Source organism: Pollicipes pollicipes, unplaced genomic scaffold (assembly GCF_011947565.3).
Source record: "Pollicipes pollicipes isolate AB1234 unplaced genomic scaffold, Ppol_2.1 Scaffold_7261;HRSCAF=8764_pilon_pilon_pilon, whole genome shotgun sequence".
Classification (NCBI taxonomy): Eukaryota; Metazoa; Arthropoda; class Thecostraca; order Pollicipedomorpha; family Pollicipedidae; genus Pollicipes; species Pollicipes pollicipes.
In genome coordinates this window covers 26,034,033-26,061,321 of record NW_023597054.1, presented here as the reverse complement: position 1 = coordinate 26,061,321, position 27,289 = coordinate 26,034,033, and the positions used below count along the sequence as shown (strand labels likewise).

Sequence of the window (27,289 nt, the reverse complement as noted above, 5' to 3'; positions counted from 1 at the left end):
ACCAGTCCGGTCACCTCGGGTCAGGTCAGCGGAGATGACGTCGCGGCCGCGCGCCGGGCGAGCCGCGCGCCGGGCCGGCGGCGGCGGCCCGGCGCTGCCGGTCTCATGCCGACCCGACCCCGCCGCCGCCGCCGCCGCCGCCGCCGCTGCCGCCGGCGCCGGCGGCGGTGCCAAGCCGCCGCTGCAGCGGACTGTCGTAGATCCAGTTCTCATCGAACTTGTGGAACAGCTGCGGAAGGCGATCGGGGACGGTCAGGACAGGGCGCGGGCCGTTCAGCACGGTTAGGGAGAGCGACGAGAGACGGTGTCAGAACGGGGGACGCACTCCATCGACAGCCCGCTCTGCCAGGCCGGAGCGAGCGCGGTACTGTCAGTCGACACACCGCGCGACGAGGCACGTCACCGCCACGTCTGAGGCCATTAACGACCATCGACATTCCAAGGCAGCGACACCACTGCGGTCGGGTCCCGGGCCGAGAGGGGAGCGGAAGCTCGCCGCGATGTGCCGGACGGAACGCGGCGCGGCGCTGGCTCCACACCTTGGTCTCCCACTGGAGAGCGGCAGCCTTCCTCTGCTTGGCCTCGTCTCTCTGGCGCTGCTCGAGGAAACACTTGGCATCGGTGGCGGCGTCGATGTTGCCGTGCCTGCGGAGAGGCGAGCCCTGGCGTCAGTCCGGGCCGCTGGCGGCGGGCGCAGCCGCGGCCGGGCGTGGCTCACCCTCGTCCCCGAAGGCGAGCCCGGTGTCAATCCGCTGGCCCGTCAGGGCCGTTGGCGGGGCTGGCTCCCCCTCGCGGTGTCAGTCGGCCGCTGGCAGCGGGTCGGCCGCGGCCGGGGCGTGGCTCACCCTCGCCCCCGAGACGAGCCCGGCGTCAGTCCGGGCCGCTGGCGGCGGGCGCGGCCGCGGCCGGGGCGTGGCTCACCCTCGCCCCCGGAGAGAACTATGGTCCTGGCACAGCCAGTGTTGTCCCAACACGCCCTCCCCATTCACAATCAGCGCGCCAGTATTTGATTTATGTCAGGACACTCGAGTGGTATGCTCCAGACAAAGAAAATACGACGGCAGTGGAAAATACATAAAAACGCAGGACAACTGAAGTACAAAATCAGCAGCTATCACCATTTGACATGTACGCATAATGGTTTCCTTGTGCGCACGGAATTTGGGGTGAAAATTCAGCACGCAGTAGAAATTAAGAATAGAAATCATTCCTGCTCGGGTGCTGTCTTAGAACCAAATTTCAAATTTGAAACAGTTGGGTCAGTGTACCAAAACTGTGAAACATGCCACAGTAGCCACCGACAAGGCTGTCTGGCCCAAACAACAAGCAACATGAAGTAAACGATCACGGCGGCAGCGAATTTTTATCGGGATGCACGTGACCCGCACACCCAAAACGGTCGTTTGAGCACGGACATGAACCACGCCTGTGATAGTAAGGGTGGTCCACCTCTGTTTTGGTCTCACTTGTACGGGGTCAGAACAAAAGTAGTCTAATCCGCCCACATGTTGTTGGGATCGTGACCACAACGAGCCCAGTGGTTGCGCCCATGCGCTCGGACTCCACCCAACATGACGATGGAAATATTGACGGGGAAGCTGAGATATCGTACATCGAGATGTCCCATATCTGGATTTGCAGACGTCCCCAATGCAGGTGGGGTGGTCACGGTGCCATCTGGTGAGCCTGGCTGAAGGTGACATAAGCGAGCAGCGCCTACTTGAGGTTGTAGGTGACGTCCTTCCAGAGCCGGCGCGACTCGTACTCGGCCTGCTCGGCGATCGGCTTCACCTGCTTGTTCACCAGCGGCGCCGTGTGCGTGTTCACAAAAGTCGTCGGCTCCTGGGACGAGGCGAAGCAAACAACCTGTTATCTGATGGCGGCGGTATGGGTGACGGTTCGTCCCTCCTCCCCCGCTCGCGTGGGGCCAGAAGTCTTACCAGACGACGTCCACACGCCAAACCGTGTTAAAGAAGCACTTCTCGGGGTTGGGGTGCGCGGTGTTTCCACTACGCGCCGGGGAAACCAGAAATACGGGGTTCGATTTCCCGCGCTGCCCGTGTTTCATGTCAGGAATAGAGGCATGCGGCGACAGATAGCCCCAGCTGCTGGGTGCGTCGTAAATCCTAAATGAAAACAAGTAAGTCCTCCGCAGGCAATGAAGCATGGCTCTGGCACGGCGCATTTCATTCTAGGAAGCGAACACAACCTGTCGTACAAAATTATCCCGGTAATGACTCACAGCCCAGCCCAGCACAAGGTTAGCATAAGGGATAGAAGAGGTACTATGGGAGATAATACGCTGTGGGGGAGTGAAGGGGGAGTGTGGGGAGAGAAATGACGCAATGGGGTAAAGAGGGGCGTTTAAGGGGGAGGGGCAGTGTGAGGGATGATGTCAGGGAGGGATGGCACAGTGTGGAGGAGGGAAGAGGCAGTGTGGGAAAGAGGGGAGGCGGTATGAGGGAGAGCGGAGGTGGTGCGCGGGGAGAGAAGAGACTGTGTGTGTGTGTGTGTGTGTGTGTGTGTGTGTGTGTGTGTGTGTGTGTGTGTGTGTGTGTGTGTGTGTGTGCGTGTGTGTGTGTGCGTGTGCGTGTGCGTGTGCGTGTGCGTGTGCGTGTGCGTGTGCGTGTGCGTTGCGTGTGCGTGCGCGTGCGCGTGCGTGCGTGCGTGCGTGCGTGCGTGCGTGCGTGCGTGCGTGCGTGCGTGCGTGAGAGAGAGAGAGAGAGAGAGAGAGAGAGAGAGAGAGAGAGAGAGAGAGAGAGAGAGAGAGAGAGAGAGAGAGAGAGAGAGAGAGAGAGAGAGAGAGGCGATGTGAGGGAGAGCAGGGGTGGCGCAGGGAGAAGAGAGGCAGCGCGGGGGAGAGAAGAGGAGCGACGTCGACACTCACGCCTGCGTCCTGTTTGATCTGCATGACGCCGTTCCAGGCGCCCTCCACACGCAGGAACGGCTTCTTGGCGCCCGGCTCGAACGCCTCAGCCACGATGCGGTGCTTCTTGCCGCCGTAGAACGGCTTGGTGAGAAATTCGACGTTAGCGAAGTAGCCGGTCTTACTGCAGGAGATGGTAACGGCGCCGCCCAGCTCCACCCACGGCACGCCCAGGATCGACCTACCGGCACCGACATGGCCGCACTGCTGGGAGGGACAGACGATTGACACGGAAAGGACCGCGCTGCTGGGAGGGACAGGTGATCGGCACAGACAAGGCCGCGCTGCTAGGAGGGACAGGATATTGGCGCGGACAGGGCGGCGCTGCTGGGAGAGACAGGAGATTGGCGCGGACAGGGCGGCGCTGCTGGAAGGGGCCGGATATGGGCACGACGGGGTGCGGAAGGTGCCTGTGGCCCTCTCGCGACAGCCTTACACCACTCCGGTCCAGCGGAGCGCAGGGAAAAGAACAGGAAGGTACCGTCGGGCATCGGCGGCGAATCGTAACCTCCCGAGTCCCACGGGTCCTTGCGAAGCGGACGGTTCAAGGCGCACGCTTTATCAGCCGTATCAGCTGGGGAGCGAGAAAACAGTGAATCGTCACGTTCTCGTGATTCAGAGACGGACGCGTCGCAGATCATAATGTGGAAAGTTGGCTCTCATAGACGCTCAGGCCTCACGAGCTGGTCGCAGTTCTCGCGCTGCTCCAAAGAGCGCGTACCTGCCGTATCCGCTGGGGAATGACAGGAGGTACTCCTCGTCCAGGTCGAGCAGGGAGACACAGCCCTGGCCGATGTTGTGCACGCCGATACTGAGGCCCAGGAACTTGGACTTGGTCCAGATGTGGCCGCAGAACGACACGCGCCGGCCGTAGTGCTCGGCGTAGAAGGCTGACACTGTAGGAGCGCGGCGTGTACACAGTCAACCAGTGTTAACCTGAACAATACACGTGATAGTCAGCATAGAGTGCGGTAGACACAGCAAACGTCGTTGTCCAGAAGAGGGCAATGCTCTTGACCATGTGAAATGGGGCTTCTTGCTCACACAGAATGCGCATCTACAAAAAACAAACTGAACTGGCGCAGAGAGCGCCATTTGTCTTTATGGTTTTAACCATTATGGAAGGACAGTTGGCGTGGAGTCAGCATGGAGTCAGCATCGGCATGCCGCTTCGGCTAACGCCGCATGCGAAACGCAGCGACTAGACAAGTAAATGGGGCTCAATAAGACGATTGCCCAAATGGACCGCAGTGTGAAGCGTTTGTTCGATCTCAACTTGCGAAATCACTTTAGCTCGCAGACCGGGCAGATGGCAAGATACGAAACGCTTGGACGACAGAACCAGCAAACAGCGTGCTTGTTGTTCCACGAGTCAGAGACGTTTGTTACTGATATAGACACAGAGCAATGTGTGGGGTTCGTGAGCTATAGGGCAGTGGGCAGTGTAATTCAAAGTCCGCTAGGGCAGCACGCATCCGGGTTCGGCAGTGTAGTGTAATTCACGGTCCGCTAGGGCAGTGCAAAGCCGGGCTCGGGAGCCGGTGCCGCAGTATACAGCGTCATTCATGACCAGCTAGGGCAGCGCACAGCCGGGCTCGTGAGCTGTACGACAGTGGGAAGTGTAACTCACGGTGCGCTAGGGCAGCGCACAGGCCGGATTCAGCAGCAGACAGTGGGCGACGGAGTCGGCCAGCCGGCCGGCCGGACGGCCACTCGGCGGGGCGCGCTCACCTGGCGGATGGTGAGACACCTGCTCGGCCACGAAGCACACCTGGTGCTCGCTGCCCCAGGGCACGGGACCGTCCGGCACCAGTGAGTCCGTCTCCGACGCCGGCTGGCCGGGAATGTCGAACACGCACCTGCGAGGGCGCAGGCGAGGGCGGTCAGGAGGCACCCAGCGGGCCGACCCGGGTCGCAGCAGGCCAGCAGGCACGACGCCGGTGGTCGCGCCCAGTGACCACCGACACAAGCAGCCGACGCCACTTGGGGCGTCTCGCGCCCTCAGCAGACGGTGCGACCAGCTAACCACACCGCGTGCCCTTCCTGATCGATCCGTACGCTCAGCAGGTCGTGAGACGAGGCGGCACGCGAGACCGCCTGAACACGCCTCCTGCGCTGCACACGGTCGTCCCCGGACAGTTCCGAAAACACGGCTCGGTTGATCGCGTGGCGTCTGTTTTCACCAACCCTGCGCGAGCCGCCACACACGCAAGCAGCCCGCCGACCCGCGCCTACGGTCCAGCCCTGAACGTCATTTCGCGCCAGTCTCACCGCTCATGGGCACCGTTAACCGCAAGCGTAGGCAGCCCGAGGGGAAGCAGAACGACGCGTCGGCTAGAAACAACAACGCATACTTTAACACCCCCGGAATCGAAATCAGACGCATCAAGCCCTCAATCACAAGCACGTACACACCGACACGCACACACGCGCGCGCACACACACGAGCGCAGGCACCTGGCTGTCCCAGGCTTTGGCACGCACCTGAACGTCTCGCCGATGATGGGGTTGTACGGCTTTTTGGCGACCTCGGATTTTCGTCCGGCGTGGAAGGCCGACAGGTACCATTTGAGCACCTGAACCAGCCGGTCACGGGGCGTCGGACAGTCCGGGATGCTGCGACACCCGGGAACTATTACGGCGCGACGCTCACTTGCAACATTCACACCTCGGCATGCTATTTTCCAAACAACTCGGCCCTGAATCCTTTATCGAAGCTCTCTGACATGTATCATTTTGAAACGTGTAGCATCGTAGACAATCCCTTTCGACATCACCCAGCGGCGTACGGCTTCGATGGGGGGCGCGGGCAGTTAATCCCGTTGGGCCACACCTGACGGCGTACGGCCTCCGTATTAACTGTGGCCGCGCGGCCGACGAGCGCACGCACCTGGTGAAGAGGTCGGGGTGCGCGAAGAAGTCGGCGTACATCTCCAGCAGTGAGCGCCGCTCCAGGATGAAGGTGGGCAGCACGACGCGCGTCAGGTCCATGCCGATGCGGAGCTGCGACAGCAGGTGGCTGACCACCGAGCCGTGGCCCTCCATCGAGCCGAGGTCGTCCTCCTCCTCCTCGTAGGCGGCATCATAGTCGGCGCTGGAGACGGCCGCGCCGCCGCCGGCGTCGCTCGGCCCGGCCCCGGAGCCGGGCGCCGGCGGCGGCGGCGGCGGCCGGGATCTCACCGGCGACGGCGCCTGCTGGTGACTGAGGGCACAACGACAGCGGCCATGGGTAGGACTGGGGAGACACAGGGGTGCCCGCTGGTGATTGAGGGCACAGTGACAGCGGCCATGGGCAGGGCTGGGGAGATACAGGGGTGCCCGCTGGTGACTGAGGGCACAGCGATAGCGGCCATGGGCAGGACTGGGGAGACACAGGGGTGCCTGCTGGTGAATGAAGGCACAGCGACAGCGGGCATGGGCAGGACTGGGGAGACACAGGGGTGCCTGCTGGTGAATGAAGGCACAGCGACAGCGGTCATGGGCAGGGCCGGGGAAACCCTGGGGCGCCTGCTGGTGGCTGAGGGCAGCGGCGGCGGTCAGGGCTGTGGAGACACTGGGGCGCCTGCTGGTGACTGAGAGCCCAGCGACAGCGGCCGTGGACAGAGCTGGGCAGCCTGTGGGGGTCCGCCAAACCCCAATGTATGTGATGTCACCGACCAACGCGTTCTAGACCACCGACGTTTAACCTGGATGTTTGGGAGCCGAGCTACATAACCGAGCAACAATGTGTGTTTGCACCAGCCCGGGAGCAGCGCAGTCTCCATACATATGCCCGGTCGGTGGCTCCGTATCAGGATGTGCGCGTGTGTGAGCGCTATGGCTGCGCAGCGCAGCAGATGATCGGACTTGGATGTCCGGATGAGTTGATACGCAACCATGGTCGTCGCTGAGCCCAGCCGGGCATCGAGTCCCAGTAATCGATGTCGGGGCCCAGACCGCAGTGAGCGCAACGGTGTGCGGTGATTGCCCGAGTGAACGCTTCCATTACACGACGCTTGGTACTAAGGCGGCATAGTTGCCATTGTCCCGAGCTAGTAAATCGGTGTGCCGTATACAAATGGTGGCCTGCCAGGGCGGCAATTCCCCAAAACCGAGTGCCCCGGTGTTTACTGACCGTTCTGTGCACTACCTAGTGCAGCCTCTGAGCCTCTGGGCCTCCAACATTCTGAGCTACCCTGGTCGGAACTACCCCAGTGGTGGGAACCAGTCCGCTAGTGCAGAAAATGGTCGTGAGCGAGGCGTGAAGTACGGGCTGTTGAAAGCAAAAAAAAGTAGTAATATAAATTTGAAAATGGGGGGCAACTTCACAACATTAAGTCGTTACAAACAGCTTCCCTATTCCTACGTTCCATGGACAAATGGGGATGATATAACCTGGTCATAGTAAATCCGCCCGTGGAGGCATTCTACTCTATCTACTCTAGACTCGTTCCTACTGAGCTGCTCCTAATTGCCGTATAAGGCGGACTTCCACGCCAACATGGTACCCAGTGAAATAGCACTTCAGCATTTTGGTGTAAAAACGTAGCAGGTCGATAAATGGTAAATGGTAAATGGCAACGGTATTTAAGCAGCAGCATAAAGAAAGCCGTTGGCGTGTAAAAAGGTACCGTTGGGCAGCCACGACACAAACCGCCTCTGATGGTAATATACCCGGCGCAGGATCGTGGTTTAGTGAAAAGGCAGTCGTGCAAAATAACTGTCACGTAACCTTGCCTAGTCTCTAGCGTACCAGACACAGAACCTTGAGCACGAAACAAAAAACACAAAAAGACTGGAATGCCACGCAATCGTACAACCATGGTCTGTGACAATGAACGATGCTGGCACGACCCCCAGGCCGGCAGGTGCTCCCCCTCCCCCTCTTCTGCCGCCGCCACGGCCAGCAGCGTCCTCCATACGGGCCGGGAACTCACCTGGAAGCAGCGTCCTCCGTGTCGAACCAGTCCTCGTCCTCGGAGCTGGAGTACGATGTCTCCGGCACCTCCTGCACGAAACGACCGATGGCCGGCTCTGCCAAACACACAGGTAGCCAGTCAGCACGGGGGCACCCGGTGAAGAGGGGCGGACGGCGGGCACGGGGGGGGGGGGGGGTTGGCAGTCTGCACAGGTGTCGTTAGTCGGGACACAGGCAGCCCGTCAAAACATGGGCGGCCGGCGGGCACATGGGAAGTTCAGCAGCACAGAGACAGATGGTCATGACAGGAGTAGACGGACAGTACTGGGAGTACAGTCAGAGTACAGAGTACAGTCGTTCCGCACGGGACTAATTGGCTAGCATCGGCACAAAATAACCGCGAATGGCCGAGCCCTGTCCATAGCGATCAGCCATAGACAGGTGTTCGGGTAACCATGGCAACGGTGCTAAATTATGCTCACCGCGCCGATCAGAGTGAGTGGTTGGTGATGGAGACGCAGTTAACGGAAACTTTGGGCAACATTTTCAAACAAATTATTAGTTGCTGGAGTCCACCACCTCATAACATCGTGCTTCAACTGCCTCGCCACAGCGCACTAAGCTCTCTGCCCGCCGTCGTCACAGCGTCGTCACAGAAATACACCACGGAGATGAATGGCACGGCTTGATCCTTTGGAACGCTTGACAATACATGCAATCGCACAGGAGAAATGGGCAGTGTTTGGTTACACGTACTAAAACAAACTGTCGCAATGTCCTGGAAAATGTGTAAATTGCAGTGAAATGTTGTCAAACATAAATAGAAAGACACGAGAGATGCAGAGCTAACCAACTCTGCGTTTGACATTGAAACCAGACCCCAACGGAACACGTGAGTTAGCAGCCTCAGCCATATCGCACGAAAAAAGCTCGCTCAAACCAACCTATGCACACGTGCAACGGACCTCCGGACTAACGCCCAGATCTGTCTACAAAAGCCCCCACCTCACACTTCCAACATGTCCATTCCGACACAGATCCCGAGGGCGCCGCTGGCGGCTGACACCGGCCGCCGTCCGGTCCGGCCGCGCGCGCGGTTCAACTGACCGGGACTTACGCCCGGCTGTACGTGTCACGTACCGCCCAGCTGGTCGGAGCGCGCGCCCGACTGCTCGTCCTCGCGCACCTCAGCGCCGAACTCGACGCCCGTCTTGACCTCGGCGTCGCGCAGCGGGCCCGGGGCGTTCTCGTCCGCTGCGGCACGCACCCCCGCACGCGCGGCGTCAGCCCGGCACGCACAGGCCGCAGGCGCCAGACGAGCCACGAGAGCCGACTGGCAGACGGCGGCGACGCCAGGGCATCGCAGAGCGAGTCTGTGGCTAATCATGCGCATAGCGTATGGTGTTTATGTGCATGTGGTGAGTGGCAAAGACGCCGGCACACACATGAGCAGTCAGCTACCATGGGCCAGATAAACTGCGGCAGCTAGCAACACTGTGGTTGCCAGCCTGCCGGCATAAGCGGACCGTAAGAACGGCACAGGTGTTAAGGACAACATGAAAACGGTGCGGCGCGCCGCCCGTAAATGGGACTGCACACATCTCTGGTGATGAGATGCGACATAGTGGTCCATGGGCTGACCTGAGCGATGAGATGGTGTCGGACTGAACAGACGAATCGAGCATCACGGGGCACAACTTTACCTCGACGATTGGCTGCGACTGATAAGCTTTATGATTCGTCTCTTCAAGCCACAAATGCTAGAAAACTGACCGAAAAGCACGCTTGGTAATCCGCCTAGCATCCTCTTGTTCCAACAGCTGCAGCAAAATTAACGACATCAGGTGAAGCTGCTGCGGGGGTAAACGTTCTCCCATTTGTTCAGCTGTGTCCGACACGACAATGAAGCGCCGCCCCGCACGCAGCCCGGCCGTCCGACGCATCACGTCGCTCCACCGGAGAGCGGCCGCGTGCGACTTCGCCGGTCCCCCAGCCCGCAAGTGCGCTCACCTTCCCGGATGGTGCGGCGAACGGCATCGGCGGCTGCCGGGCGTGGCTCGGGCGGCGCGTTGCACGGCTGGTACACGCCCACCACCGGCTGCACCTCGTTCTGAAAGGGCGGCGCGCCGACTGAGGCAGTGCGGCCCAACGGGCCGGGCGCGGCACGTGCGTCGGGCTCGATATTATGGGCGGTCGATCGACTCCCTCCCGACGCCCGTACACCAGGCAGTCGCCGGGCTGACTGCCGGTCCCGGAGGGGGGGGGGGGGGGGACCAGCCGACACCACACGGCACGCCGTGTCCGCCGCCACACGCCGAGCACGACACAGCACAGCACACGCCGGCGGGCCCCACGATCCCGGCGTGTAGTATTGATCGTGGCCGGAAATTTGGGATGGTGGTAATTTGGGAATTTGGGATTGGGAATTTGGGGGGGGGGGGACCAGCCGACACCACACGGCACGCCGTGTCCGCCGCCACACGCCGAGCACGACACAGCACGGCAAACGCCGGCGGTCCCCACGATCCCGGCGTGTAGTATTGATCGTGGCCGGTAATTTGGGATGGTGAGGGCCATCGCCATGCCCCACGACAGGAAGCGCAGGCCACCGGGCACGGTAACCCAGCGAGCCACAACCACACCGGTCCACGGTGCCTCCGCTGACACGAACGAGGCGACTCACCTTGGCTATCTGCAGTCGGACGATGGTGTGTTTGATCGCGTCCAACATAGCCTGCAACAATAAAAAATGCTGGGTCAGAGCATCCAAGCAAAGCTAATAAAATCCTGTAAACTATACATAGGTCCGACTAAAGCTTACTAAAACTGCAGACACTGCAGCTCTGCTCTAGATACGATCTAGCCCAACTGTTCACGTCTGCAGCCATCAACACGTAAATGATAGCAGGGCGGAAAATCGACGGCAGCTGTTCGATTTCCCATCAGCCTGAGTGAACGCACCTGTGATAATAGCTCCGTGCTGCCCCGCGATGCAGAAGCGTATTCAAGCATGCATTCGTCTACGTTAAAGTTCCCAAAATGATAGCCGGCGGACAATGCATCGACTACATCATCACCACGCTTAATAACTTCTCGTTTGGCAAAACTACCAACAACGCTGATGATGCCAGCAACCGTAAGCCGCGAAAGAGGTGGTGACAGTACGTGAGAACCCCCGGCATGGCCTCTCCACACACCAGCGCGCGCAAGCGCGCGTACGCATGTACATACCTACGTGCGTACGCACATAGAAACGCACACGCACGCACGCACGCACGCACGCACGCACGCACGCACGCACGCACGCACGCACGCACGCACGCACGCACGCACGCACGCACACACACACACACACAGCGCAGTTGGCGGCTGCACAGCACCGCGCGGCCGGCTTACGTTGACGTTGTCGCGGAGCGCGGCCAGCCGGTCCCGCTCGGCGGCTGACGTGCTGGCCGCCTGGCGCAACTCCAGCGCCTGCGCCTGCTGAATCATCAGCTGCAGGTAGGCGTCGCTCTCCACCAGCTGCCGGTCGAAGTCGGCCATGGTGGGCAGCGGCTGGTGCGGGTCCCAGCGCTGAAACGGCCCCAGCACGCTCAGAACGGCGGCGGCTGGTGCGGGTCCCAGCGCTGAGACGGCCCCAGCATGCTCAGAACGACGGCGGCTAGTGCGGGTCCCAGCGCTGAAACGGCCCCAGCGCGCTCAGAACGACGGCGGCTAGTGCGGGTCCCAGCGCTGAAGCGGCCTCAGCACGCTCACAACGGCGGCGGCTGGCGCGCGCAAACACCGGCGGCCAGACGCAGGCGCGCAGCACTGAGGCCGCCGCCATCTGGCCCTTCCGACACGGTGTGACAGGGTACGATGGAAAGTGGTAGGATGATGACGGTCATCGGTCAGGGCCCTCGGGCCCACGCGCACCCTGTGTGCTGAGTATGGCGGAGCTGTGGCGGGACGATGGCCGTCATCGGTCGAGGCCCTCGGGCCCATGCACAGCCTGTGTGACGGAGCTGTGGTGGGATGATGACCATCATCGATCGAGGCCCTCGGGCCCATGCGCAGCCTGTGTGACGGAGCTGTGGTGGGATGATGACAGTCATCGGCCGAACACCCTCGGGCCCATGCGCAGCCTGTGTGACGGAGCTGTGGTGGGATGATGACAGTCATCGGTCGGGGTCCTCGGACCCATGCGCAGCCTGTGTGACGGAGCTGTGGTGGGATGATGACAGTCATCGGCCGAACACCCTCGGGCCCATGTGCAGCCTGTATGACGGAGCTGTGGTGGGATGATGACACTCATCGGCCGGAACCCTCGGGCCCATGCGCAGCCTGTGTGACGGAGCTGTGGTGGGATGATGACGGTCATCGGTCGGGTCCTCGGACGTATGCGCAGCCTGTGTGCTGAACATACGAACAACAGTAACAAGTTCGGCGACCACCATCTGAGCTCCAATTGGGAGCAACTGACACCACTTCAAAACTAGATCCGGCAATCGATCTCTGCCGTCAAAAAACACGTAATCCAAAAAAGAGGAAGCTTTCAAACACCGTAGCTATTCAATCATCATGCATGTTGCATCACCAAATGTTATGCAGCATATGCGCCTCACGCCCACCCCTGTTCGGCGGGTCCTTGAATGCCCAAGGTTTGTCGGCCGCAGCCGCTGCGCTGTTTGGGGAGGTTTGAAATTTGATGAATGTTCCTTTTCGCTCTGTTGACAAACACTATCAGTATGGTGCACAATGGTTGCACAGTCGACCTGGCAGCTTGTCTTCCATCACCCGCCTCCTGACACCAAGGAGACACCGCAGCCATTAATCGTAAATCGTTAGCTAAGACCTCGAGAATTCTTTTGAGAACCTTGCGAGACGGTCTGTCGTTAACACGCTAAAACCCCAGGGAGCTCTCAGAACATCCAGCAAAAACCAGGCCCACGGTAAACGCACCGACACGAGGAGACTTAAGACATGGGGTAACTGCAATGCTGAGTACAATACGCATTTGACGCAGATTTCGTGGGGACCATTTCAGTCCTTGGAGGGGATGTGGAGGAGGTTGAAGTATAAATTGCACCCGCGGTACTGAACATCGAAAGTAAACCAATGGCATTTGTGCTCCTTGGGTGCAACAACGTGACCCAATACATGACTCGCACAACCCATTTACAGGACTTACGGCACACTTTATGAACACTAGCAAGTACCTTCCCGTTCGTCGCATGGCCCACCAGACATTTGGCGTCATAACTGGAAATTTTAATGCAGTGTCGCAAGTAAGCACCGCACTCGCACGGCAAGTGTACCCGCATATTATTGTCAAACGTGTTAAAATGGTTGGATGTCGATATGAACGCAAATATGAGGCATTAAACACAAGATTATGATGACGCACAAAAAAGCCTAACAGCCGACACTCACAGGTTGTTGGTGATTCACTAGGTCACTTCTAAAGGCGTTAAAGCGATACTAAAAACAACCACCATCGGCTTCACCAATATGTCAGCCGAAGCTTTTTTGTCATGACGCTGCATGTGTGGTCTAGTAATTTCATTCAGAGCAAATTCTCAACAAAGGACTCCATCCAGCTCCGAAATGAGACGTCGTTGATGCAAGCAATTGTGGTGATGTCGTAACAGGCCCGCTGATTCCGCTCCTTAAGTACGACAGCTCTGGTCAAACACAGCTCAAAAGCAGCTCGAATCGATGGCATCACTGTGATTAGTAGTAAGTTGGGGTTTTCGGGCGCTTCGACTGCGCCGTCATATAACGCCCGTACCGTCACCAGCAATGGTCCGTGACACTTCCGCCCACCGAAGACGTCCGCTGTCATCGGCCCATTGTACAGGTGGAGGTCGCCGATCACTAGCCTGACTGGCGGTATGAGGCACCTTGTAGCCGGCGAGAATTAACAACGAAGTAGCTTTTGAAATGCACCCGCTTTCCTTCCTCAACAGGTGTATACCTCATTTGCCACGGGCAGGCAGGCAAGTGTAGCACAGAGTGTGCGCGCCACAGCTCTTGGGACATGGGATAAGGCAGGATGTACCGTCGCGTTCAAAGCGGTCAGTAAGCGAAAGCGAGACCCAGTCCAAAACTCTATCTGTCCACCAACCAGGTTCACAATTGTTCGGTTAATCTCGGTTAGTTACGTCGGGCTAGCGTTTCTTGGATATCGCGTACACAAAGTCACGCAAGGCACGACAGCGTTCTCAGAAGTCTCTCTGACGATCTTTCCGAAACGCTCTTGCCGTCCTTATCTGTTAAATCACCTTCCCATTTATGGAGAACAGATCCCTCCGGCTGTCAGTGTTGATTCTAACACGCGTTTTATGTGCCGGGTAAGGTTGCTGCCTGTGTCAGATTCTGGCGTGTGTCTGCGAAAAAAGGGGCCGATGTCAACCTGTCTTCGCACCCTGAGACCACGAGAGGTGCCGCCGGAGATAGATCCGCTTGGGAGAGGCCCTCTCAATCACTGGGCTATGTTTATTCTGGGTACCAGATAACAGTTGCAGACGCCTTGCAGATGGCTTTGCGAAGGTCCTTGCAAACAAACTTCCTAACGCGATAACTGCGCTTTTATCCACCTCAAACAGCAGGATGAGTGTGTCTGGTCAGTGGGGACAATGACGACCCGACGAGCACTTCAGTCAGGCTACAACTGGGTTGCTAGAACACATGACTTAGAAGTAAAAAATTCAAAATAACGGCACCATTTGAAACAATAAAAACATTAAACAAATGCTAGGCATAATGGCCAAGCCCATACAGCACATCCATACATGGATGGAGAGCGCTACGATAATTTGGCGCGGCAAATCTGCTGCACCGAGAATACTGCAATGGCAATATGTTGAAAAGAAACTAATGTCAGAGTTGCGCGTGTCTCACCGCTTTTCCCGTTCATGCTTCGACATTTTCCGAAAGCAACGATCCACGCGTAACAGCATCTTGTCATTTTTCAAGTACTGCAAAAACTTTGTAGCCAACGTGGTTGATAATGCTCTCGTTGAAGAACATATAGAGTATGCTGAGCGAACGTGACCCGGGGGCACCAGAGATTGGGACACGCCGGCATGAGATAAAACAGTGGCTGCTGGCCCGCACAAGAGCGACGAAATGTAAATTTAGGTTTCACGGCAGTGAAATTATTCTTCTCGAAGATCAAGATCAAGGAGATCAAGAAAAGGATCAAGAAGACCTAGAAGGAAATACGACGCATGTCGTCGCCACGTGCATATCCAGGAGGAGCAGCCAGCCCCCCCCCCCCCCCCCCCTGATCATCAAAGTTGAATACAAATGGCAAGGTTCTGCAAATCAAGAATGTCTTAGCTAACAGCATTTTCTCTTACAATACTCCTTCAGGCAGAAGAAAATAAGTAAGCAAACTTCAATAAAAAAATGACTCTGCCCCAGGGGAGATTGGGGATCCACACATGGTTGTTGAGCAGCCTTTTAAGGAGCACCAGAAAGTGCAGAGACCATTTCAGCACATAGAGGGTACGGCACAACCGTGGTTTGTGGGCCAACCGTAGATTCTCAGCCAAAAAGGGGTGCCCACACCACACACGATCTCTTTTCCGTCCTCGTTCCGCTCCGACGTCCGCCCGCAACGTGAGCGGGGCGGCGGCCGCCGGCGCCGACGCACCGCACCGCCGGCGCCGACGCACCGCACCGCCGTCGCTCGGCCGCCCACCTTGATGCGGTGACTGTTGTGCGTGAGCAGGGAGATGGCATTCTCGAGCGCGCGGATCCAGCAGTCGCGCTCGTCACCGTCGCGCGCCTGCAGGTGGAACGTTTTGCCATCGACGGTGATGGTGAACAGGGTCTCGTCCTCGTCGTCGATGCCGATGATGGCGCCCTTCAGACGCACACAGCCACGCCTCGTGTTTCGCATCATCTTCTCTTTGGACTGTGGACAGGCAGAGGATGGTGGGTCATATCACATGCATTGCCTGGGCAAGAAGTAATCAGCATTTGGATATACACTGCCATGGAAATCATTTGTCTGAAAGCATCAATTTTGACACATGCACAGTGATCGTATGACACAATGTGCTTCACCCAGGTAAAATTTATCAACGTTATTAGTGAATGTCATCTTGGGCTGATAGAACATCCACACAGGTTATTAGCAATAATAATTCTGAATTGATGAAAACATTGAAAAATGTTAAGGATGCACTACCTGGCCATTGAAACTCTTAACAATGATATGGTGTTATTCACAAACTCCTTGGATACACAGCTTCCAGTAAGGAACTTACTGTATAGTAGGAAAACAGTCCAGCTCGCTCATCCAAGACAAACCAGCGAATTTGCCAGCCTTTCATCACATTTGTCCACTTGCTGAGTGTCCCTTCCATGCCTGCTTTTGTCTTCAATATTTACTCAAATAACTGCTGCAAAAAAGGCAATGTACATTACAAAACAGTCATAACTTGAAAACAAGCTGCTAGAACATTGAATACTGCTACATGAACCCCTAAACAAATGCAAGATAAATGGCAACCAACAGTGTTCTGTAGGTCTTACTTATAATACAACAAATAGCCCAACCATATTCACATTGTGGTATAGTACTGATCTGCATATGGTCAGTCTGAACATTTTACTAGTAGGACAATGGAGCTGACCAATGGCAAAGACACAGAGGGACAGGGAAGAAGGCAATCTCTCATCTCTGATGCACTCATAAATTTGCATTGTGCATTGAATGGTAACGAATCTCAGTTTACTCTCTCTCTGTCAGTTTACAAATTTTTGAATATTAAGAATAACACAGACGAGTAACACGGGGTTCGCTTAAGACACATGCTGTGATATAACCCTACACAATTCGTTGGGCAGCCCCAGGACGACGCGACACACCACTCCCTCCCTGCTAACTACGCCAGATACCCTCAGCTTGTGGTGACCCGGTGGCACACCCGTGCATTATTGTGGTGAACCCGGTTGCATTTAACAGGGTAGTTGGCTGCCTAAATTTCACACCCCTTAAACGTTAGTTTACTGAAGCTTTTCAGCTTAAAACTTTCGAGGAACGATTTGAGTTCTGTTGAATTCTTTTTGCACTTTTTTGGATATTTAGTGGTCAAATTTACATTCTTATTCACATTTTGCATTGCACCCACTAGTAGTAATTCCTTTAGTAATGTAAGACAGTCATTACGGCGCTACAAAGTCAAACAGATGTGCAAAGCGGTCACGGTCACGTTACATGCGTCGCTTAGCACGCTTGTGCACCTGTACGCGCGTTAGGGTCTGAGGAGTTCGCGTTTATTTTTGGAATATTTGGATCGGAAGCTTGGGATTCGTTTCATCCATTATTTTCATATACTTTGATAGGTGTGGAAAGATGTCGATGAGCCGGGCATGGAAGGATCTCAAGTTGTCGCAACCAGTGATGAGAGCTGTTCTGAAGCGTTTTGAGTACGAGTTAATGACACCAGTGCAGGTATGTGACTGCAAATGTTTTGGCTGACTAAATCAGCAGAGGTGAAGCATAAAATGACTACCAGAAGTACTCAGGTCTCCTCCGTTCTCAATTAAAATTTTGTTTGTTGTTTACAATATGATAACCTTGCATTTCTAGCATTACAGTGATTGACTTAGTGGTTGGGTTTGACGTCATCTGCATGCTGATGTTTGGTGGTCATAGGTCAGTGATTTTCTTTCTTACCAAGCCACACAGGTCATTTCTGCTGCAACATTGAAGGAATAATTATGTTAGCTGTGTAGCCCCATGTTGAGACACTAGTGATGAGATACTGACACCCATTTAGAAATGCATGTATGAGCAAATGCTGGGCAGTGTGATCCAAATTTTCATGACAATCAATTTGCTGAAGGTATAAAGAAGCACCTGTCCCTCACCTTATCAGGAAAGCCAGGCACTGTAGAGTAAACATTTCTAGAGATTTTAAGGTTTTTTAGATGCTTTAGGCACTGTTTTAAACAAGGGGAGTCTTTATCTTCAAAGGTAAAGGCATACTTGAATCCTAAGATGTGCCAAATGTCACTTTTTCTGTTTCTGAGCCTGATTAAAGCCTGATTGAAGTTGACAAGGCACATACTGGAAAATCTTGGTCAGTGTGTCATTGGAGCTATTATGACAAGCTGGGCTGCTGAGGCTATATGATAGCCTCACCCATCAGGAAAGGCAGGCCTTGCAGGGAACTCACTACACTTGGGTATCTCCAAATGCTGGCTAATCCTCAGAACTTCCACAGGCAGCATGCATTCCTCAGTTCATGAACTACAAGGATGTTGCTGTTGAAGCTGTGACTGGAAGTGGAAAAACTGTAGCATTCTTAGTGCCTCTACTGGAAATCCTACTGGTGAGTGAAGCATTTGCACTATACAGAGAAACTATATTATGTTTTGGGTGGAAATAGGTTATACAGGTATACAAGTTGTAAACTTGTGTTGCAAGTCATGTGAATGTGAGTTGGGGGAAATTCTCTGTTCAGCACCTTAGAGGCATATTTCTCTCCTTGTGGTTCAAGTTAGGGCATGATTTTGAACAACACTGCTTTTATACTTATTTTTCCATTTGTATCAATGGCATGTTGAGTTGTCACACATCCAATTCCTAATTTGTGGTGTACATTTATTTATATGTTCATGTATGGATATTGGATATCTGGACACATTGCCTAATGCAGGTCTTTATGTTGCAGAGCAAGTGTATGGCAGTTCGGAAGCATGATGTGTATGCAGTCATCATATCTCCCACTCGAGAACTGGCCACCCAGATCTGTGAAGTGTTGGACGTTTTCCTGCTAGAGCTGCCTCAGTTCTCTAGGCAGCTGTTCATTGGTGGGACAAATCCGGCCACGGATGTTCAGAAGCTGAGTGAAGAGGGCAGCAACATTATCGTGGCCACCCCGGGCCGGTTTCACGATCTTCTTGAGCGGCGCGAGTCGGGCGCGAGGCTGCAGGCAGCGCTCAGATGCCTGGTGCGTAGCTGGTGTACAAATAGTCGGGCTCGACGTTATGGGTAGCTGGAAAGGTATGGGGGTAACCATAAGTCATTGCCCTTGACTGCAGAAGCATTGATTTGTTTATGTGCGCCAGATAGAGGTCTTGACACTGCGCTGTGTGTAACTGACCGTGGCGCCGAGCCGTGCTGCTGGCTGTGCGGTACGGGAGACGCTAATGCTGGCGAGCGTATGGACCTCCGTGGGATGCAGGAGGTGCTGGTGCTTACTACAGTGCTATGCTGTTGGCATGTGGTGTAGGTTGTGCTGGTACTCACCGTCGTGCTATACTGTTCTCCGAACGGTGCGCGAGGTACTGGTGCTAAGTCCGCTGACTGTCGTGCCGTGCTGCTGTCCAGAGAGGTCGCAGGTCTAAGGGCGGCAGGGTACGGGCGCCGGCTAGCGTGTGGCTCCCCGCGCTGCAGGAGGTGTTGGTGCTGGACGAGGCCGACCGGCTCCTGGACCTGGGCTTCGAGCGGCAGCTGAATGACATCCTGAATCGGCTGCCACGCCAGCGGCGCACGGGTCTCTTCTCGGCCACGCAGACGGACGAGGTGCAGAAGCTGGTCCGCGCCGGCCTGCGCAACCCCGTGGCCATCACCGTCCGCGAGAAGCAAGGTACCGTCCGCGAGGAGCAAGGTACCGGCCGCGAGAAACAAGGTACCGTCCGCGAGAAGCAAGGTACCGGCCGCCGAAATATGGACGCTTTGCACGCTTCGGACATTGATGGAAGTGTCGGAAACCTTAGAGCCGTTTGGCGTTCTGTCTCTAACGGAATGACAGACCTGTCGTTGGCTCTGGTTGTTATGTGGAATTTTGACGTGTATTAATTGAGTTTCTCGTTTTTGTTGTATGTTTCTGAGCAGTCATACTATTAGGTCATGTATTTGGCATATTTTCAGGCCTGAGTGATGACCAAATTATGACGTCACAGCAGATAATCTAGGGCTCACGGGACTGCCGTAGCAATAGTCACGTTAGGGGCTGGGGGGCTGGGGGGAGGAGGCTCAGGCTCACGGCTCAGGACTGGTGCGACTCGTTAAACCAAGCAGTGACGACGGAAATAGGTGGCTGCCGTGATGCAGGCGGGCATGCCTGAGAAGGAAATATCTGTGGTGGAGGCCTGGAAACATGCAGAACATTAAGTCAGGGCAGTGTATGACAGGATTGGGAAAATCTGCTTTTCGAGAGCGCTATGCTGCATTGCTTTGCAAAAATGTCATAATAGTCTGGCAAATTCGACCTTTTCCGCATTGCGGGAATCAAATTGGCCGCATCTGTGGCGTGTAGAGCTGAAGTAGAGCATTAGTCAATTGTATGTCTCACTAGTTTTATTGCGCTTTCGCCTTAGGGGCAAAAATCAGTAACGGTTTTCCTTTTAAGTGATAGCATGATATCTTTTAATTTCGTATGTTTACATCCGTACTTGTTTACCTGGCGTCATTTTTAAAACCCGCATGTCTGAAGCAACTAAGACTGATTCGAGTGGCATCTGTAGACCCAATTCTCGCTCAAATACCTGGCGATGTGTTAATACCGTACACGTTCGGTAGCCATGATCAACATGCGGGATCGTGGAAACGCATCACCTTGTGATGAAATGCGCGTTTTCTTCGGTTATATGGTCATTGCAGTGGTCCGCCAAATGCCGTGCGCACCGTGACGTAACGGTGTCGAGGACGTTGGAATGGGCCTTCCTGAAGAAAGTCCGGACTTATATCGACTTGTTCGCTGGCGTCTGTCTTAGGGATGACTGGGATTCTGGTAGCCAATGGTGGATGTGATTGAACTAGACGTTAGCCGCGTGGCCAAATAACTGTACAACTCTCGGCAATGGTGCAGTTAATTATGATTGTTGTGTTATGAAATTTAATTGTGGTACTCCCGGTACTTCTGGGCAGCCAAGGGAGCATGAGCCGTGCATCTCATTACATGGTTGTAGTTTGGCCTCAATGTGACGTTTGTTCGCAGAGATCGAGCCCCAACGTACACAGTCTTAGCCAGTCGTGCCCCATGCGAAAACCGGAGGGTAGTCCGGGTTGGACCCGTGGTTTCCCGCTTGGCCTACGTTGATCGTCATGGGTTCTGATTTGTTCTGTCGCAAAATATGTACGAGTTACGTATGTGTTTGCATGGCATGATTGTTTTTATTTGTTTTGTTTTAGGAGTTTCGAGAACACCACACCAGCTGGAGAACTTCTACATGATCTGTGAAGCGAAGCACAAACTCGGCACCCTGATTGAGATGCTGCGTGAGAAGGTGGCTTCAAAGGAGAAGGTTATGGTGTTCTTCTCTACCTGTGCCATGGTGGAATATCTTACGGTGGTCATCAAAGAGTGAGTGGTATGAACGGGCTGTGGTCCCGAGTTTTGTCAGCAACTGATTAAACTGGTTGAACCTTTGCTTGAAAAAATCGTGACGCTGGCTGATAATGCTTCACGATTGCTAGGCTTCATGGGTATATGATCAGGTATCATCATTATGGGTATCATCTTAATGTCATCAAAGTTGCCCCTGGCGTTTATGCAAACCAAAAAGGCGCTGGTCTTTGGCACTGCAAGGTATCGCCGAGAGATATGTACCGCAATGTATTGCTGAGGAGATTTGGCCTTCAGGATACCGAGCCACACTGATTAAGCGGTGAGATCAAACAATCGTTGGAATTTTTATGGAAATGCTTAGCGTTTCCAGCAGTGCCCATGATCACAAATGAATAAGGTGTTGTATGACATTTCGGCTCAAACATAATATAATGCTACATAGATATCTAATTTTGTCAGTTGTTGTGCACCGTGTTTAATTATTTGAACGCTTTTGGTCCGTTTTCGCCTATATGTGGGGAAGCCGTCACTGCACTTTGTAAGAACTGGACGTCCTTGGAAGTGGTAGATGTCTTGTATCAGGTAACTACATATCTTGCTATGAGCCAAAAAGTGAGGCGTGTGGAAGACGAAGAACATGCGGAGAATGAAAAAGGTTCCGAATCTGTGGATGCTCCGGCAATAAAAAGAATCGAAAGCAGCAATTATTCAAGCTGCGACATCGTAACACCTGATACGCAAAATGCACGACAATTTGCTGTGACGTGCTCAAAACACCGATGCGTAAACGGAAAGATTTCGATGGTCTCGGTGGTTTTATAGCTTTGTTTAGCCGGTGCCTCGTTGCTATTTGAACGTCCGTTACTTTCAGTGCAATTACTAAAACAAGGAATAAATTAAGGCCTGTCAACAGATTCGCTGTACGAACGTCCGCTACGAAATATTAGATTTTCATCCTTGTTCCCTTTGATTCGATTGACCGGCAGGATACTGGGAGCATTGTATTTTGTTCGAATGTCTGGTCCTGGTGCTTCGATCTGCGGTAATGCACTATCCTGTGATTATGATAGTCGGTTTTTTGTGCTTATCTTACGCATTATGCGGGTCTCTTTGCAGGCTAGTCAAGTGTCCTAATGTTTTAAGCATTCATGGAAAAATGAAGAGCAAGCGCTTCAAAATATTCGACAAGTTCCGAAAAATGGAGTCAGGTAAGACCTTGCTTTGTGTACATCATATATGGGTTTAATTAAAATTTTCCTTAGTACACTGTCATGCGTTTTTCTGGTGTAGTTACCATTTTCATGGAGATAAGATTTTTTATCGGCCGAATTTCGTCCGCCAGTTTTTGTGCACCGTGTTTGCCTTTTAAATGCTGTTGGTTTCGGCTCAGCTCTTATGTGAATGTGAAGACATGAATAATATAGATAATAAAAAGTATATGATATGAAGATAATATATATATATATATATATATATATATATATATATATATGTAAATTTTGAATACATGAAGAAGCGCTGACTGTACCTGATAGGGACCGGATGTTGTTGCGAAGTACTAGGTGTCTAGTCTCAGTAGAGAAAAGAACAGTTCTAATTGCGTCACGTTTTGTTCAGTAAGGCTCATTCGACTGAGTGTCGCCCGGCACGCCCGATTTTATGAGTTGTTTCGCAGAGCAATACCAAAAACGTGCTGTTGCGCAATTGATGACAGATCGAATGGAGTTGCCCTACAATGAAAGCATCTCTCTGCCTTGCATCGGAGCAAAACTAGCAAAGTGACATTGATGCTGATGTGCGCCGGTGTCAGGCGTCTGACACCGAAAGCGTGCTGCTGTGCGCTGATGTCAGGTGTCTCATGTCAAGAGCGTGCTGCTGTGTGCCGATGTCAGGCGTCTGACGCCGAGAGCGTGCTGCTGTGTGTCGATGTCAGATGTCTGACGCCGAGAGCGTGCTTCTGTGCGCTGATGTCAGGTGTTTGACGCCGAGAGGGTGCTGCTGTGCGCTGATGTCAGGTGTCTGACGCCGAGAGCGTGCTGCCGTGCGTCGATGTCAGGTATCTTACACCGAGAGCTTGCTGTTGTGCACCGATGTCAGGCGTCTGTGCTGTGCGCCGATGTCAGGCGTCTGTGCTGTGCGCCGATGTCAGGCGTCCGACGTTCACGACGTGCTGCGTCGTGTGCGGGGCAGGTGTGCTGCTGTGCACGGACGTGATGGCACGCGGCGTGGACATCCCGGACGTGCAGCTGGTGGTGCAGTACGACCCGCCGTCGGCCGCCGCGGCATTCGTGCACCGGTGCGGCCGGACGGCGCGGATCGGCCGGGAGGGCGCCGCGCTCGTCCTCCTGCTGCCCGCCGAGATCACCTACGTCCAGTTCCTGCAGCTCAACCAGAAGGTGGGCGGGCTGGTCCGCGGCTGGCACGCGGACAGGCTGGTGACCGGGGCGGGGTCGGGCCGAGGAAGATGCTGTGGATACGCTGCAGTCGTGCTTAGATGTTTTGAGAATGAATAGTGGCGAGGGTGCTCAGTTGCTTCTGTTCGCTCGGCGCTGTTCGGCGATATTGTTGTGTCATCCGTGTGGAAGCGGGCTTTTCTAACTCCGAACGCGAGAAAAACAACGATGCCTTTCCTACGTATCACGTCAGCGTGGCAATGTGGCACTGTCCGCTGCGGGCGGCAGGTGGCGCTGGCGGAGATGGCGGCGCCACCGGAGCCGCCCCAGTTCACCGATGAGCTGCGCCGACTGCAGACGGCCGACCGGGCCAACTACGACCGCGCCACACGGGCCTTCGTGTCCCTCGTGCAGGCGTACGCCAAGCACGAGTGCCGCCTCATATTCCAGCTGAAAGGTGAGACTGCTCACGTTAGAGAGCACGTCTGCGCTGTCTGCCATCGTCCGGCTGACTTTGCGAGGTGTTACCCCTCATGTTCGGTATGCATAACGTCAAAAATTATACACCGTCCCTCTTATCCTCTGCCTTGCTTCGTTCTCGCGATACCCGCCTGTGGGCCGAGAGCCCCGTGGTAAGGGGAACCGCGACTGGTTACCCAGCGAAATGCTCGGGTTAAAGCTCGGCGGTTGCCCCCCCCCCCCTTCCCAATGATCATTTCTGGTCGAAATGCTCTTATCCAAACAACCAAACGTCAAAATCAGCGCTATATCGCGTTATTTATCACCTCAATGCATCTCATCATGTTCACTTAGCGCAGTGCCCTGTTTTAAGGCGCTGTTTTGCGCACACAAGAGGTGTCGGCACCGCGCGCGAAACGACCGTCTGTTGCCGGCGGTACAGATCGCCTGTCGGGGCCACTTCTCCCGAACGCGTGCGTGCCTGGGGCTGTCCTGTGACTGGACTCCGTGTCACCTCCAGAGCTGCCGCTAGGCCAGCTGGCCACGGCCATGGGCCTGCTGCAGATGCCCAGGATGCCGGAGCTCAAGGGGAAGACAGTGACGGACTTCACCCCTGCGGATGTGGACCTTAACGCCATACCGTATGGGTAAGTAGGGATGCGGACGCCATGCTTGTGTGCGTGTGTACGACGGGCACGGTGCCGTGAATGTAACTGCATGGAATGTGCCTGCGCCAACGCCGATATTGTCGTGTAGGCAGTTTTGATGTCCTGCTGCTGGTATCAGGTGATACCAGTGTCTGGTGCGCCTGCACTCTGTGCGTATGGCTCCACGGGCCGTCATGGGGGACTGTGCACTGGAAATGAATGGTCCGGGTGGGATGTGTATAAATAATGCGTGAATTAAGAAGCCGGCTCCTGATTCATACGCTATAGATCGTAAAGGCTGGCCAGTGTCTTGTTTTTTGCTAGGCATCGTTTCCCTCAGAACAGGTCCCTTAATTCGGGGCAGCTATCTTGTTTCCTTTTCAATTCTGTTACGTTTTGTCGGTAAGTTTTGGGTGAGATGGTGGCTTCTGGCTAAAACTGTCGCGACTGTGGCATGAACAGCCAATAATAGATCAGGCGGTATGTTTGCCGTCTCTTTTATCCAACAGAAAGACGCTGGACTCGCCATCCAGCGGCACTGACAAGGACGTAGTTGCACAAAATAAGTGTGTGTGGTGGGGGTGGGGTGGGGGGGGGGGGGGGCGGGGACAGCGGGGAAATGTGGCTAAACCTAAACCCAGAATGCGCGGAAAACGGATTCTTCGTGGATTTAGCCCAGATTGTTCTCAGCGTGTGGATGTGGGTGTGCGTATGCTTGCGCGCGTGCGTGCGTGCGTGCGTACGTGCGTGCGTCGTGCGTGCGTCGTGCGTGCGGTAGGGGGGGGGGGGCGCTTCCTCCAACTGAATGAGACGCTACGCCCCTGGACACTGGGTACGAGTTCCGGGATGAGCGTATTGTGTGGCCCAACTGAGAAGACCAGGGCGAGGTCATAACCGGCTCTCTTGAAAATTACCCAAAGTAAGATTACTGAGCCTTTCTTTGTACCGATGCCGCCGACAAGTTGATAAGAAATTACAGGTCATTAAAGATCCGGGTCATGAAATATCGTGGAATAATCCGGATGAACCTCTTAACATTTTGGGATGAAAATTGGACGTTTTGGATGATAGGGAGTCGTGGGAAGCATGAGTGACATGCTGTGACCTGAATGAGAGTTGCGTTGCGGACAGTAGAGCCTGTAGATACGCCTATAGCGTGTTTCTCGAATCGCCAGTTCAGTCGTAACACGTGGTCCCAGCCTCTGCAGACCCTCAGATGCGAGGAAGCCGCCCGAGCCGTCGGTGGATGATAATGTCGGAGCCGGCAGTGGCCCTCACCAGTGGATAGCGCCGCTGGCTGCTCACCTGCCACGCCGTGCGCCCTCTCGTGGCTCCGGTCCAATATGTGTGACCAGCGCTGAGCTGTAATTGTGTCCGGTCTGGGCGGATTGGGAATCATGCCAGCCGAATCCCGCGTCTATATGACACGCGCACGCCTCCCGCGTCCAATTACACCCCGCTCCGGCTCCGGAAATTGGACCGGGTCGAGCCGGGACGGCTTTTGTAAAACCCAACGGGTCTCCCCCGCCACTCGACCCTGGCCGCTGGTGGAACGGAGGGGGAGCGAGCGGGCCGGAAGCACTGCATGTCTGGGAATGCAGCCGGCGCGCCGCAGCAAGCCGGTGTGCCGGCCGACGGCGTCCGCTCGGTGGGCCATCAAGGCATTCCGGCGGCCGGCGGCCGAGGCGCCTGACGTCAATAGGGTCGCTCGCGCCCGCTGACCGCCGCCCCAAACCCGCCGTCACCCGCCAGCAGTGACGTCACACGGCGTCTGTGCCGCCGGCCGGCAGGAACGTGCAGCGCGAGGCGGCGCGCCAGGCCAAGCTGGCCGCTTACCGGCAGACGGGGGCCTGGCCCGGAGCCAAGCCGGCCAAGCCCAAGCCCTGGAGCTGAGGCCAAGGCCAAAAAGGAGCAGCAGAAGCTGAAGAAGAAGAAGCGGCGCGAGGTCAAGGAGACGAAGAAGGCGAAGAAGAGGCGGCGAGAGGTGGACCAGGACGACTGGGACGAGATGGCCAGCGAAGCCAGGACCCTTAAGAAGCTAAAGAAGGGAAAGGTGCGTACTGTGCGCGTATGTGGGGTAGGGGTCGTGTATGTGCTGTGTGCTGCGCAGTTTGCCAGTATTGCCATGTTACGCGTACACATTTTGGACGTTGTGTCAGTCGGTTCTTAGCTTTTACGTTGTTGGTTAGGCGTCTTCGTGGCGGTTGTTCAGTGCCGATTACAAGTATGCATCATCGACGCATTTCTTTTGCCTATCGTGTGGACATGTGCTATGAAGGGCTTGTGAGATATTTGGTATTAAAATCTGGAAACTCAACTCAGTTATATATATATTCCTGTCGTCCAGTTAACATTTTCGGTACGAAACTTAGATTGTCTTTTGCTCGTAAGGTGTATTATGTCTGTTTTTGGTTACAGATGACCAAGCGGCAATTTGACAAGTCGATGGGCATGGAAGACTGATGACTTCCAGTACTTTGACCGCAAGTGTTCGGCTGTGAAGGATGTTTTGTCTTGTTTTTAAAGTGGAGCCTCACGGTCTGCCCGGTGATCATGCGTGTCATTGTTAATGTGTTTGATATACACTCCGCTTCTTATCTTCTGTATTTGATCATGTGCTTCGGCCAGCAGGACATGAACCGACCTACGGCATTTCAGAAATGCGAAAATTT

The 27,289-nt window shown here is 55.0% G+C and overlaps 2 protein-coding genes across 2 annotated transcripts; one reads left to right on the top strand and one right to left on the bottom strand.

Annotated features, from left to right (window-relative positions):
- Positions 1-142: 142 nt before the first annotated feature.
- Positions 143-16,780, bottom strand: LOC119111235 (oxysterol-binding protein-related protein 9; the record flags this gene model as incomplete). Its single annotated transcript, XM_037235055.1, has 17 exons — positions 16,716-16,780; positions 16,082-16,216; positions 15,511-15,726; positions 11,220-11,396; positions 10,507-10,557; positions 9,834-9,933; positions 8,964-9,077; positions 7,843-7,939; positions 6,479-6,498; positions 5,817-6,033; positions 5,411-5,542; positions 4,658-4,785; positions 3,648-3,822; positions 2,888-3,107; positions 1,721-1,842; positions 540-645; positions 143-229 (listed from the first exon to the last, which is right to left on the bottom strand). Coding segments are annotated over exons 2-17 (2,061 nt in total), but the record flags the coding sequence as incomplete, so codon positions are not given.
- A 251-nt stretch (positions 16,781-17,031) lies between these two features.
- On the top strand, positions 17,032-27,216 carry LOC119111234 (ATP-dependent RNA helicase DDX55-like). Its single transcript, XM_037235054.1, is given in 13 exon segments — positions 17,032-17,271; positions 18,047-18,154; positions 18,497-18,775; positions 19,222-19,414; positions 20,962-21,133; positions 22,235-22,326; positions 23,309-23,514; positions 23,800-23,968; positions 24,491-24,617; positions 25,127-25,166; positions 26,415-26,506; positions 26,508-26,670; positions 27,036-27,216. Coding segments are annotated over 13 exon segments (1,785 nt in total). The 5' UTR covers positions 17,032-17,172; the 3' UTR covers positions 27,081-27,216.
- Positions 27,217-27,289: the final 73 nt, after the last annotated feature.